Source organism: Ceratotherium simum, chromosome 8 (assembly GCF_057802395.1).
Source record: "Ceratotherium simum simum isolate JZ-2026a chromosome 8, ASM5780239v1, whole genome shotgun sequence".
NCBI lineage: Eukaryota > Metazoa > Chordata > Mammalia > Perissodactyla > Rhinocerotidae > Ceratotherium > Ceratotherium simum.
This window is the reverse complement of record NC_141907.1, coordinates 77,811,629-77,826,908: the sequence shown is the minus strand read 5'-3', so window position 1 is coordinate 77,826,908 and position 15,280 is coordinate 77,811,629. Positions and strand designations below refer to the sequence as shown.

The 15,280-nt window shown below is 33.8% G+C and overlaps 1 protein-coding gene across 4 annotated transcripts in view; it reads right to left on the bottom strand.

Annotated features, from left to right (window-relative positions):
* SMARCAD1 (SNF2 related chromatin remodeling ATPase with DExD box 1) overlaps positions 1–15,280 on the bottom strand; it is a 77,342-nt gene that overhangs the window by 2,633 nt on the left and 59,429 nt on the right. For all 4 annotated transcript variants that reach the window (XM_087434600.1, XM_014787895.2, XM_014787897.2 and 1 more), the window contains exons 12-23: positions 12,484–12,583; positions 11,737–11,796; positions 11,564–11,639; positions 10,362–10,497; positions 9,705–9,842; positions 8,347–8,442; positions 8,132–8,249; positions 7,792–7,913; positions 6,307–6,495; positions 5,592–5,710; positions 4,539–4,721; positions 3,476–3,585 (exon numbers count right to left, since the gene is read on the bottom strand). In XM_087434600.1, the coding sequence (XP_087290726.1) occupies positions 3,476–3,585; positions 4,539–4,721; positions 5,592–5,710; positions 6,307–6,495; positions 7,792–7,913; positions 8,132–8,249; positions 8,347–8,442; positions 9,705–9,842; positions 10,362–10,497; positions 11,564–11,639; positions 11,737–11,796; positions 12,484–12,583 (1,447 nt within the window). The remainder of the gene's footprint in view (positions 1–3,475; positions 3,586–4,538; positions 4,722–5,591; positions 5,711–6,306; positions 6,496–7,791; positions 7,914–8,131; positions 8,250–8,346; positions 8,443–9,704; positions 9,843–10,361; positions 10,498–11,563; positions 11,640–11,736; positions 11,797–12,483; positions 12,584–15,280) is intronic.

The following is a 15,280-nucleotide window of genomic DNA, read 5'->3' as shown; positions in this document are numbered from 1 at the left end:
ACAATATATGATAATATTTGGAAATTAGTGTTAATTTTCTTGGATGTAATAATGGTATTGTGGCAACTTAGAGGAATACGCTGAAATATTCAGAATGAAGTGTCATGTCTACAACTGACTTCGAAATGTTTCCTTGGGGAAAAAAGGTGATGAAGCAAACCGTGAAATGTTCCAACTGTTAAATCATTATACTTTCATCCATAATATGCTTTCAACATTTCTGCATAAAAATTTCCACAATAAAAAAGTTTTAAAAGGTAGAACATTTATTAATATAATCACATTAAGGGAAATTAAAGAAAAACACACACACACATACACCCCCAAACCCACACTCTTTATTCCAAAGCAGTGGTTTTCTGACTTAAGCATGTATCAGAAACACCGACCAGATGACTGAGTTTCTGACTGAGTAGGGATGGAGTTGGGCTTGGGAATTTGCATACCAAACTGGCAACATCCCAGGTGATGCTATTGCTGCTGGTCCAGGGACTGCACTTTGAGAACCACTAAGGCAAGTTCTAGAAACAAAAATCTGACAAGCATATCTGGGAGGAACTGTGGTCTTTAATCTTTCATAGGTCCATGGAAAGGGGGTCATACAGATTGTTAACATAAGGCGTATACAAGCTCAATGGCAAATACATCTTTTGTTTACAGGGGAGAGGCACCTCACTGTGAGAGATGAAAGGAAGGGTATACATGACTCGCATCAGGTCAGTGTCAAATTATCTGAATGAAACCAGGGGCAAAGTTGAAGACAAAATCACTCTAGTTAAGAGATTAAATAAAAGACATTATTGTATCCTTAGTCTACCAAATAAAACACTTATTGGGAAAAACTGATATATAAATAGCCTTAACAAGACAAAGGAGGAAAACTTCCTGCAGAAGGAAGAGTAGTAACTGGGGGAAAACTCTTGATAACTACACGTTTTAAAGCAATAGCTGAAATAAGTTGCTATTTTAACAGATACTTGATGTGAAAATAACAGGTGAACTTTTTGAGACTAAACAAATTTATATAAATACTAATAATTTGCATGAATTATGATCGGAAATGATTGAACATACACATCACCTCCGCTCTCCTCTGAAATAATAAAATACCATGGGAAAAAAAGTGGGGGGCATTAAAAAAAGAGAAAGAATAGAAGAAAAAGACAACAGTGGAGAGAGAGAGTTGTCAAGAAATTTTGGAAGATGAAAAGCAGATGGAACAATGGAAACTGACTTTAATAGAATAGACAAAGCAAAAACTTAAGTGCCGGCAGCTGAGAAATGCAAGAAGGCTACTTTAGACTCAGAATCCCCTGCCCACTAAAGCTCAGGACATGGAGGTCATGGGTGCTGCTGAAAGGTGGGGGACACATGGAGTTAAACACAGATTAAAGAGGTAGCACTCCTGAAGCCCGCCCAACAGAGCCAGCCACTGACCCCAGACGTACAAAGCTTTACTTTTTGGAAAATCTGAATCAGAGGAATGCTGGACATGGGGATAGCAGAGGACAGTGAAGCTGTTACGGGACAGGAAAATCACCTATTTGAATATGACAACTACCTCCTCTCCCTCGCTTCCCCTCAGCTCTGAAAGTGCCGCCAGTAGGCTTATACCACCTCTCCCACGAAACTCACTTCACAAGAGATGGCAGAATATCTTTCTGGGGAAAAACTAGCCCATGAGAAACGACCTACAGTTAAAGATAAAGACAGTTTGGAGTCTGATGATCAAACAGCTGAGTCGCCAAATTAACTAACTATGATGGTTCTATTTAAAGACACTGTTAGGATAAAATCTATGTATCTGGATATTTGCTAGCACTGCTAAAAGAGAATTTTAACCTATGTATTTAATTGCTTTACTAAATTCGAAAAGGTGCCCTAAACAAAGTAATCAGGAAAAAATGTTGCCTATTGGAATCTGCCTTGTGAGTTCACTCTATTGCTTTTGCAGAATAACCTGAAATTAGCAAGTTGCCATCTCCACACAAAGCCTAGTAATTACTGCTGTTTAAGTTATGATCAACCTACTCGTCCTCACCCTTAAAGCTCTAACTCAGTTGCTTCTTAGTTAAATTTTCTGTAATGCCCACTTCCCCAACCTGGGACAGCACCCCAAAATAAACACCATACGGAAGGACATGTACTAATTTTATCATCTCTCTCTCTCTCTCTGAAGAGAGATTAAAATGTATTGACCTCTTTATAGTACAGAGTGCCTAACACTGGCACACAGTAAATATTCAATGGAAGTTTACTGAATTGAAATGAACCATTAACAATATTAGGACTATCTTCATTTATCAGAATAATGATATAATTGCTTGTTTCCAATTAAATTTAACATTAAATAAGAAAAGCAAGATGCAGAAGATTGCATGCTGACTTGTATAAAAGGGAGAAAGAATATATATACTTATTTACTTCTATCTGCATAAAATAACTGGTCATGCACTAAAAAAAAACCTAATATATCACCTTTACGGGGAAGCTGGGTGACAGGATGGGAAGGAGGCTTTTGTCTGCCCTTTCGTATCATTTGAATTTTGAACTATGTGAATGAATTACTTTTTCAAATATATATATATAAATAAAAATTTTAAATATTAAACTTCAAAAATTATTCTTTTCAAAAGGTGGAGTGGAGAGTTTTCTTATTTGAGGGTTCTTTCTAGTACCCAGCCACTTCAATCTGAGATTATTAAATTTTTGAAAAAATGCATTTTATTGTACTCTATTGTAATAAACATTTGTTAGTCAAAATGAAATTAATATAAATATTACATAAGTTAATATTATGCCATGTATTTTAAATCTTTGGATTCATAAATATTACATATGTAGTAAGTAAATTATAAAATTGTGGATAAAATTACAAATCCAATTTTAATTTATTTCTAGGATGTTTTGGTGTCAGAGATAAGAAATGGAAGAGACAGAATTTTCCAAAATCAATGCACTTATATCAATTCTGGCAAAATGATCTTCGTTACTGTAGGACTTCTGAAATAAGCAAGCTTATCTTCTGCCATGCCATTCCTAAACTGTACGCCAGTTAAGGATGCAGACCGTCTTTGTTATCCCCTTGCTACTGCTCACTTGACAGCTTTATTTTATTTTATTTATTTATTTATTTATTTTTTTGTGAGGGAGATCAGCCCTGAGCTAACATCCGTGCTAATCCTCCTCTTTTTGCTGAGGAAGGCCGGCTCTGAGCTAACATCTATTGCCAATCCTCCTCCTTTTTTTTTTCTTCCCCAAAGCTCCAGTAGATAGTTCTATGTCATAGTTGCACATCCTTCTAGTTGCTGTATGTGGGTCGCGGCCTCAGCATGGCCAGAGAAGCGATGCCTCGGTGCGTGCCCTGGATCCGAACCCAAGCCGCCAGTAGCGGAGCGTGCGCACTTAACCACTAAGCCACTGGCCCGACAGCTTTTCATATAAATAAATACTGAAGTTTCTGCTTACAACTTACCTTCATCTACTGTGGTCATATCTTGTTCTAGTTTCAATTTCTGCTGGTTAATTTTTAGCATGGATTCTTCGATCGTCCCTTGGCTTATTAATTTTATAACTAGTACCTCTCTAAAGAAAATACAAGATATGTCCATTGGTTACTTAATATAAAATTATTTGGATACATATAAACTATATAAATTTAATAAGAATAATTTGAAAATTGTTAACAAATACATCCATAAATTCTCCTTTTACTCAAACTACTTGGGATGGACATTTTCTGAGCACCCCACTTTTAAACATCCTTTCCTACTGATCTAAGAGAAGAGAGATATCTGTACTTTAAAAATTACTGGTAAAACTATATTACAACAAACAATTCTGGGTTCAAATAGGTATCCCATTTTAGAAAGGAACATGCTTTGCTTATCAGGTTCCAAGAAATGATCAGTACAAAAAGTAAGGAAGTATAGAAAAGTACAAAGATTACATGGGAGGTTTTAGTCCCACAATAGGTGCTGACAAATATTTGGTTCATAAATGAATAAATCAATGTCTTTTGGAAATACAATAAAACACTCCACAAAGAAAACAATGACTGTCTGCAGTTTACATGTGAAAGTAGAGTTGAATTATAATAATTTTTACCTCTTTATGGTCCTGTTACCAATGTTAAAATTAACCTTTACCTAAAATATCTACAGTTCAAATAATCTGTTTTCTAAAGGGTAACAGGGTAGCAACAGCGTGTATATTACCAAGTCTATCTGGCTCTTAAATGGTCTAATAAGCAAGTCTTTTCAATTACTAATCTTTTTGAAAGGGGCTGGACCATTGATAATACTTCATTTTCATTAGCTGCAGAACTATTTCGGGTGGGGGTAGGAGGTTATTTTGTTTTAATTCCTAGAAAATGAATAGGTTCATGGTGGAGCTCACATTCAACACTGCTGGTATAAAATACATCAGCAGCTATGTTTTGCTGAAAATATAAAAGGGCATCCAACAGACTATATTCTAATATTGTATACAAATTAAACTGGCATTTAATTAAAAATAAAGTAAGTGAAAACACTTACTTAGTCTGGCCTACTCTATGGCATCTATCTTCTGCTTGCTTGTCATTGTAAGGATTACAGTCAATATCGTGAAGTATAACAACATTGGCTGAAGTCAAGTTTATTCCTAGGCCACCAGCTTTCGTTGACAGCAGAAACACAAAGATATCCATATCGGTATTAAACTCATCAATTAGATGGATCCTATAAAATAAATATATTAGGTTAAATCTCACTAAAAGGTATATGATTAAAACTGAAAACAATGACATCACATAAAAAACAAACTTGAAGATATATATACATGCTCTTGGCATTATAATGACTTTTCCTGAGGCTATTTTATTGAAAGATTTTCCCAATTCACCAACTTCTTTTCTAATACCATTTATCTCCCTACTAATTCTTACTTTAATTCAACTATTCAAATTTGATTAATTCTTAAAGGACTATTTTGAGCTTTGTTTAATGACTTCTGGCTTATCTAAATTCTTCATATTGCTTTTCAATCTTTAACTGTCTCAGAAGTCTGTCAGCTGCTACTCGTAGACATTATACTGATGAGCTACGGATCTCGAGATCAAACCACATCAGTTAGCATGACTTTTATCCTTACTCTAATGCAGGAAGAAAAATAATAACCCAAAAGATATAATGCAGTTTAAACACATTAGAAAAAGCATTCCTTTTTCTTTTTTTAAGATAACCTTCTTAAACCTTTGGGAATTAAAAAAACAAATAACCAAACTTAGTCAATTATCCTTAAAACATGAAAAGCCCAAGATTTTAAAACAATGTTGGTTTAAAGATAAGGTGCTTTAGACTTTGAATGATTTTTAAAGTGGAAAACACTAATAAGTACACAATTCTAATAGCTGTTTCAAAATATATTTGTATGCAACTCAGACCAAAAAAATTAAAAGAAAATTTTCCTCATCTTAAGGTAATGATTTGAAGTAACCCAGCATAAGACTCAAAGCAATAGAATTCTATCAAATGCTCTAGACATTTAAAATTCTAACATTTATTCTTATTTGAGGGTAAGGTAGACAGATTTAAGTGAAGTATACCAACCTTTCAGAAATCTGAGTCTTTCCATCTAATCTGAGGTACCTATGCTGATGATGTTTTAAGAGGACCTCTAAAATATCCAGCATCATGGTAAATTGGCTAAATAATACAACTCTATCACCCTGTGAAAATACACACATGGATTAGACACATGTAAAAATAAAATTAGATATAAATATCTAATGACTAATTCTTTAATAAAAATCAAGTAATCATAGCTATGGTAAATTTGTTTTAGATTATGTATAAATAAATTACCTTAACTTCTAAACTTCAGACCTAAAGTTTAACTCTCAGTTTTGACTTTTAAGGATAGTAAAGAGAATAGCTACAAAAGTACTATTTGGATTGTGATCTTACAGATTTAAGCTATTTCATATATAAACTGTAGGACTACTTAAATAACTATTTAACATAGTATCTTCAAAATACTAATTTTGAAGCAATCATACGGATTGTCACCTATGAAATAATGACAAGATTTCTTTTAAAAAGATGTATTCTACTAAATTTTTCTTTCTGAGGTTCAATGGACAAAAAAGTAATTAGGAAAACATATGCCCAAATACATCCAAAAAATGCTCAAAACACTAGTTTCTAGAAGAATGTAGAAAAGACACAGGCTAAAGCTTCAGGAAAGTCAAATCATGCCAGAATTGTTTTAAAGCAGTTTAACTAGTTGGGAAAATACAAAAGGAGTAGCATTCTTCTTTAATACCTTCTGCTTCAACTCAGACAAGATGCGTCCTAAAACTCGGAATTTTCCAGAATCTAAAATCAAGTCCATGTCTAACTGGAAGTTATTAATGTGTCGATACTGTTTACAAAGTACATGTAATTCAAAGTCTGTCATAACTTCCATATCTTCAAAGATCAGGTCAGGGTTAGCCTCACAATGTGTAGGTTCCTCAAAACAAAACAATATACATTTCAAAATAAAGATAATTTATAATATGATCAGAACAATCTAATAAAATTGTTCACATTTGATAAAATACATAATCCTAGAACATTTTAGAGCAACAGATTTAGCAAAGAAAACTAACATTCATTTTTCAGGTATAATAAAGGGGGGAAAGTTCTTATTGTTTTAGAGATAACATACTGAAATATTTACAGATGAAATAATGACTAGAATTTGGTTCAAAATCATCCCCGGGAGGGTTGTAGATGAATCAAGAGCAGTGTCATTGCAGATGAGAACTGCAGAAAATGAGTGAAGGTTATATGGCAGATGATTTCATTATACAACTCTCTCCCCTTTTACATGTTTGAAATTTTCCATAAGTTTAAAATAATATAAAAAAAATTTAAAAAGCAAATGGTTGGGGCCGACCCTGTGGCTTGGTGGTTAAGTGCGTGCGCTGCAATGCTGGTGGCCTGGGTTCGGATCCCGGGTGCGCATCGAGGCACCACTTCTCCCTCCATTCTGAGGCCGAGTCCCACATACAGCAACTAGAAGGATGTGCAGCTATGACATACAACTATCTACTGGGGCTTTGGGGGGAAAAAATAAAATAAATAAAATCTTTAAAAAAAAAAAAAAAAAAAAAAGCAAATGGTTGCTTTCAACACAATGTATCTATAAGAAGAAATGAGGGTAGGTGCCACAGGAAAATGAGGCAAAAATAAAGGGTAATGGCTAAAACTGTAGACAAAATACAATAAAGAAGAAACCAAATGAAGAAAATAAGTAGAGAAAAATGACTCACTACCCAGGACATAAAATCTGAGAGATCTTTTTGGTAAAAAATAAATAAAATAAAGAAGTGTGTTATAGAAGTCTAGATGAAGAGCTGGCAAACTTATCCTGAAAAGGGCCAGACAGTAAATATTTTAGGCTCTGTAGGCAAAACGATCTGTTTCAAAACTATTCAACAGTGTCCTTGTATTGAGAAAGCAGTCAGACAACACAGAAACAAAAGGGTGTGGCTGGGTTAGAATAAAACTTTATAAAAACAGCCAGTGCTGTATTTGGCTCTAAGGGCAGTCTGCTGACTCTTGATGTAGACTGTTAGGCTGTCTTGGTTCTTACGTCCCCCAAAGTATCTTGAACTTTGTGTTAAAATTATTTTCCTTAAATATGTGGTTCAAGGGTTAATATGCTCACTAGGTTTGATGATCTGATTTTTAGTTCAACAATTTAACCTCATGTATAATAGTGTTAATAAAGCTCAATGTTAGCACAATATGAAATCCTTACCTTTAGCATAAGCTGAGACATTTCCTTGAGTTTTTCAGCTGTGTAATATTGGCGATGTAATAAAGGATGATTGGCCATTTTTCTCAATTGCATCATGACATTGCACATTTCTGTGTTTTTTTCTGTGATCCAAAGAGTACACATTAAAAAAATAAAACAAAAACCAAGCTGATAGCTGTTTGTTGAAATATATCTCAATGCAAACAAAAGTTTTAAAATCATTTCTTCAAATTCCAACTAATTTAAAAACATGAGCAAATCCTACTATCACATGACTAAACAAAATGCAGCCCCAGTACAGGACTATTTTTCACATAAAATTGTGAAAATCAGATTATACCCATGTTATTGATAGATTTTTTCAATCTGTTGAAGAGACCCAAATAGAGTTGCTCCTGCTTCTCTGACATTGCACACAACTCAATTTGATCTTTCTTGGGAGGTAGCTGCTTGAGAACCTGAGAAAGAAAAACAGTTTAAGCAGATCACTCAAATAAAGAGGACAACAGATTTTTAAAAAACAATCATAATAAAATATATGTAGATAAGAGTTACCTCTTCTTTTACTCTTCTGAGAATAAATGGTTTTATAATTTGTTTTGCATGTGCTATTCTCTCCTTTTCATATATACTTTGCTCATCTGCTGATTTCTAAGTAAAATAAGAACATATCCTTTTAAAAATTATTCATTTCAATGATCACAAGAACAAAGTTACACAACACGAAAATCTCCCTCACTACAATCTGAGTTATTTTCCCCAGAAACTCAATTCATCCTAGATGGAACTTCCTATTTGAATTCTGGACTATAATCTACTTCTTAAAGCTCCATGCGTATTGTGAGGTTTTGTGGTATGTAATCGTGAACCCTGCTGAGGTAATGCAATTGAACTGTACTAGGCTGGTGTTCAGAAATCATTAACTGAGGTGTCATTACTGATTACCTAGATAACTTGCATGAAAACAAGAGTGTGTGTGTGTGGAAGGTGGAAGGAGGTGGGGGGAAAAAGTGGGGGTGGGGAGAGAGAGAGGTAGAAAACTTGTCTTTATTTGTGGAAAATGGCCCCAAAAGAAAGCTAGAGCAGGTGATGCAAATCATGTGGTCTCAAAAATGAGGATAATTTCCTAGTCAAAACCTGTTAATTTTGGAGAATTAAAGAAATGGACTTCTAAGACGTGAAGGAGTTCTTCAATATCCTATGATCTGCTAGGCCATCCAGTGGGAGGAAATATGTTAGTGAAAGCTAAAAAGGCAGTTAATTTGCAGTGAAAGAGTATCACAGAAAATTCTTGCACAATATATGTGCCTTGGGAGAGAGTCTAGAATCTACATAAACATTGCTGTATTGGAAAATCTGGGAGTTTTTGAAGACTATACTATACTTTTTTAATCAATGGGGAGAAAATTAACCAGATTTTTATTCTAAATAGGATTTCTTTACTATAACTTTTAAAAATTGTTACTTTCCTATTTATGGACTTCTATTTCAAAACATATTTCCCATTATAGGAATTTTCTGGATATTCTACCTTTGCTCAGTTCTACAGTTTACCTATTAAAAAAACGCTACTAATTTACTCGACTAATTTTAATAAAAAAAGAAGACAATGCTCAAACCTTCCCCACATATTATATATCTGAGCTCTCTACTAATTTAAAATTGTCACTCTTCAGAAAATTAGGATATTAAAAACCCAAGCTTTTAGATGTTAATTATTGAAGTCACCAATTTATTTTCCATTTTATTTTGGCTGACTTTCCAACTCATCCAAATAAAGGGATATCAACTACTTAAACTTATTTCACAGTGCACATGCATTATGAAAACAAGAAAACAGAGACAAAATAGAAAAATGGCCCAGGTGAAACACAAAATGTCCTATTTTGGAGAAAACATGAATTTATGCTTACTGTCTTAGAAGAAAACATTCTTCGTATTTCACTGGTGCTGCTACTAAACATGTGTGGCATAACAAAATTCAACAGTGACATAAGTTCTAAGAGATTATTCTGTACAGGTGTGCCTGTGAGCAGCAAACGATTATTTGCCTGTGAATGAAGGTAAAATTTAGATTAGTTTTTTTTAATAGCCACATTCTTTTTGTCTGCCCTCTTCAGTGGGGAAGAAAAAATTAAAACCATTATTAACAATGTAACATTCTGTGATGAAAGATTAGTAATTTAGAAAAATTATCTATTGTAGTTTAAGGCAGAATGTAAAACTAATGGTTTCATTTTATAAGGAGGTAACTTGTGTCCTCACATCTCTTTTATGAGGTAATGAAAGAAGAGAGATTACAGTTGATATTCATAAAGTTTATCATATAGAACAGGGGTTGGTAAATTGAGGGTCATGAGCCAAGAATGGTTTTTACATTTTTAAAGTGTTTAAAGAAAAAAGCAAAGAACAAGTAACAGAGGTTGAATGGCCCACAAAGCATGAAATATTTACTATCTGGTCCTTTACAAAAAAACTTTGCTGACCCCTGATATAAAATACAATATACATTAAAATACACAATCTAAAATTTTATCATAATTGGAAAAATTCACAGAACACTCTCTTACATTAATTGTCATAAGGTGCTGGTAGCGGATGGAGCCCATATTCTTCAGCATATGGCCCTCATCAAAAATTGCATAATTAAGTTTCAGCCGTCGAAACAGACTACGGTCATCAGAACTGCTGATTGCACAATTATACCTGTCACCAAAGAAAAAGAAATCTCTAAAGTTATACTGCTAAGAGCCTGGACTCTAGTGAGATTTAATGTTTTGTAAAATTATTTTTATTTATACATTTCTAATAGCCAGTATCTAAAAGATACCACCAGACACAGTTGTTGCTCAAATAAATACTGATGTACTTGTATCCAATTATCATTGTTGTACAAGTAACCAAGGTATATAAGTTGCAATATGTAGTTGAAAGAAAATGTAAATGTTATACACACCTAAGAGGAGGTCAATTTGGGGATAATTTATATGTAATCTGCCATTGTTATACACTTTGCTCGTGAACTGTTTTATTTTACACAAAGCCTAAACATTTCTGTTAAGAACATAACACTATTGTGTTAAAGTAGTAGAGTACATCCAAGAAGTAACAGTTAATAGCAGCTAGCAGTACAAGACTATATTTGAACATAGAGTCCATTTTATTAAGACAAATTTGGGACAAATTCTTTTAATCATGGCCTCGTAAAGAAGTCAGTAGAGAGAAATAATAACCAAATACTGACAGTTAATATGAAGCCTGAACTAACTTATATAATAGGTGCAACATGAAAGCATTAAGTTTTCTGCTAGATATTTATGACCAATAGTTACCACCAAGTAATGATTAACTTATTCAAAGTTATATTTTCCATCCTTACTTCTATTCTAACTCAAATTTTTCATTCAGAGAGATTTCATTGTATTTAGTAGTAACATTTGTTTACAAGTTAGTAATATTATCAATCATTTTGGTAGGATATCTTAAATTTTACTTCAAGTTTAACTGAGAGTCTTATTATAAGACTAGGCTTTTCAACCAAGCTATAAGAACCCTTTTATAACCACTGTCAGTCATCTAATGTATTAGCAAAATCTGCTATCTCGGTGTTACACACCACACTGAAAAATGCCTGAATCCTCAACATAAGTCATTCCATTACATTTCTTGCATTGTTCTTAGCATAAATTTTCTTTCGTATTACTACTAATGGTTTTAAAAGATTTTTTTAAAATTGGGGGGGCTGCACAAAATTTTTTTTCTCAATACTTACGTGGTCACAATTACATTGTATTCTTCATATTTACTATGAATGTTATACCTAATCTGTTTACGCTCTTCTTGAGAACCTAGAATTTAAAAACAATAGACATATACTGATTGTATTTTACTGTATATGGATTTAAAGAAATTTCCAAAGTTAAAAGCAAAATGACATATTCTTACCATAGTAACAGAGCACCTTTAAAGTGGGGCACCATAAATTAACTTCCCTTAACCAGTTATCTGTGAAACAAAAGAGATATTACTTGCATCTGCCACAATAGGGTATGTGTGTGTAGTGAAATGAACACTGAAGTTTGACAAGTTATACCCAGAAATTATTCTTTTATAAAATAATACAAGATGACTTTTTAAAATCACAGACCCTTCACAATTTTACTCCTGATGATTAAAATGATTCTGAGGTGGCATCAAAATGAATGGGAGAGGACCAACCATTATATTTACAGATGATTATTAATTTCCAATTTAAAGAGTTTTTTTGTTACGTCATGCATATAAACATTCTCTTATTCTAGTCTACATCCAATCAATTGAGAAAGAATAGAACAGTAATTTGAGTGACAATGAACTGCATACTTTCTGACTCAATAAATGTTTAATTACATATTTAAAAGCACTTAGAAAAACTCTCTTAAATTAGTTACTCATTAAAGCAATTTAAAAGTATTATGAAAACAAAATAAAGATCTTATCAAATGGTCCTTGATCTACATTTGATTTATTTTCTTTTAAAAGACTTTCAGTACAATCAAACACACATACATACATGAAGGGGAAAGTGTATGGAGACCATAGAAGTTAATATTCACCTCCACAAACTAAGAAATCACACATACATGCATGGTTTTTCTTCTCCCTATATAAAACACTATACAGTCAAGTATGGTTGTCCACAGTATTACAAACCTATGGTTGATGCTGGAACAACAATCAAATGAGGACCTTTGTTACCCTCCTGATAGAGGTATGCCAGGAATGCAATGGCTTGAATAGTTTTTCCTAGGCCCTAAAATTAAAAGTTTAAAAGACAATATATGAAATTTAAACATAAACAAAAAACCAAATAAATACTGGAAAATACAAAAGACAAGACAGAATTTCTGGTTTTATTTGATTCCCCATAATGCAACTCTATGAGAATTTCTACTATGTTCTTAGTTCTCAATGACAGATAAAACAGATTGTAATCTCCAAGTGATATCACAACTTAGTTAATAAGCACGATGTATCTTAACTGCTAGTTAATACATGACATACACTGGGGCTGGCCCCACGGCCTAGTGGTTAAGTTCAGCACGCTCCGCTTTGGTGGCCCGGGTTTGGTTCCCAGGTGTGGACCTACACCACTTGTCAGCAGCCATGCTGTGGCGGCAACTCACATACAAAATAGAGGAAGAGTGGCACAGATGTTAGCTCAGGGACAATCTTCCTCAGCCAAAAAAAAAAGTGACACATTAATATGGAAGACCTTTGCATTGTATATAAAGGATATGATCTTGGTAATTGTTTATATAAAGCAAACGTTTAATAAACACTGGACAGACTGAGCACAATGTTCCAATGACTAACTAGAATTGAATATATGCCTATCCTATTACCCAGCAAGTCCACTCCTAATATATTTCAAGAGATATGAGATCATATGTCCACAAAAAGAGGTGGGTAAGAATGTTCATAATAGTTTTATTATAATAGCTAAACACTGGAAATAACCTATATTTTCATCAACAGGAGAATGAATAAATAAGTTGTAGCAGATTTATACTATAGACTACCACACGCTAATAAAAAACACCAACTACTGATACATGTAAGAACACAGATGAATCTCAGTAACTTTATGATGCACCAAATGAACCAGAAACAGAGTATATATGGTATGGTTCTATTTATATAAAGTTCAAAATCAGAAAACATTAATCTGTGGTGACAGGCATTAGCGGCGGTATAACTACTGAACAGGAGGTTGTGGGAACTTTTTGGGAGGATGGAAATGTTGATCTGGCAGGTAGTCAGTCACATGGGTGTACATATATGGAAAAAGTCACTAAGCTGAACATCTGTGCATTTTACTGCAAGTAAATTATATATTATAAGTATTGCTTTTTTTTTTTCTTTTTAAAAAAGGCTATTGGGGTTAACTCCTCAGGGGAGCTATGTATTACCAACTGTTATGAACTAAATTGCCCCCACCACCCCTAAATTCATGAGTTGAAGCCCTAACCCACAAAGTGACTATATTTGGAGATAGGGCCTTTAAGAAGGTAATTAAGGTTCAATGAGGTCACAAGCATGGGGACCCAATTCTCCATCTTAAAAGAAGAGAAAGAGACACCAGGGATGTGTATGCACAGAGAAAAAGCCAGGTGAGGACACAGCAAGAAGGCAGCCATCTGCAAACCAAGGAGCTCTCTCAGCCTCAGGAGAAACCAAACCTGCCAACACCTTGATTTCAGACTTCCAGACTCTAGAACTGTGAGAAAGAAATTTCTGTTGTCTAAGCCACCTAGTCTTTAGTATTTTGGTTTAGCAGCCCTAACAGACTAAGATAATAACTTATCATAAATATTGCGCTTTACAGGTTACAAATATAGTTTCACATAATATACCTCATTTGATACTAAATATAACCTTTGATGTAGAAATTAGCTATTTTTATTAATATTAGCTGGAGATTAGGTCATTTGGTAAGGATCAGACAGCCCATGAAAGGCAAAGTTGGGACCCAAAACTCAGATTTAATTCCCAAGTCAAGTTTTTCACAACTGTAATGTTCTATATTCTACATCTAATTTCAGTAACTATTTTGAAATCCTACATATATTATTCACTTTTCTATCAGATAAACAGCATCCTGTTTTTTGTTTTTTTTTAAAGATTTTATTTATTTATTTCCCCCCCAAAGCCCTAGTAGATAGTTGTATGTCATAGCTGCACATCCTCCTAGTTGCTGTATGTGGGACGTGGCCTCAGCATGGCTGGAGAAGCGGTGCATCAGTGCGCGCCCGGGATCCAAACCCGGGCCACCAGCAGCGGAGTGCGCGCACCTAACCGCCAAGCCACAGAGCCGGCCCAACAGCATCTTGTTTTAATGATAGTATGATGTATGTGTGGGAATAGTGTTAAAGTACTAAAGATTACTAGAAGCTAACCAGGGAACACAGGTCATTTTTTTTGTTAATTTTTATTTTAGAAATCTAATACACAATGCAATACATATATAGTCAATAAACATTTTCTCCACTGAACATGCCTCATTTTTAATAAACACTTTAAAAATAAAAGTTTAGCTGGAAGAAGGAAGTTAAGGTTAGATTGAAGATCAAGTTTCTAAGTGACAATATCTGGACTACCGGCTGTAATCAGCTTCCTAAGATTAGCTTCAAGCAAATGTGATTTGGGAAAGAAAAGAAACTCACAGACGTTCAATAAAAGTAAAATGGCAGACATGATGATGATGATGTTGCTGATAAATGTGTGGGTTTATTTACTGTCAAGGACAGGTATCTATGATAAATTTTAAAGGCAGCTATAGAAAAGCCCATATAATACAATATCATTTAGTTTTACATATATATGTATATGTATGTATGCACACACACACCTGCAGAAGAAAATAACTAGAAAGATACACACCAAAATAGTACTTATCTTAAGGTGGTAGGATTACAGGTGATTCTGACTTTTTAATGTATTTTTACAT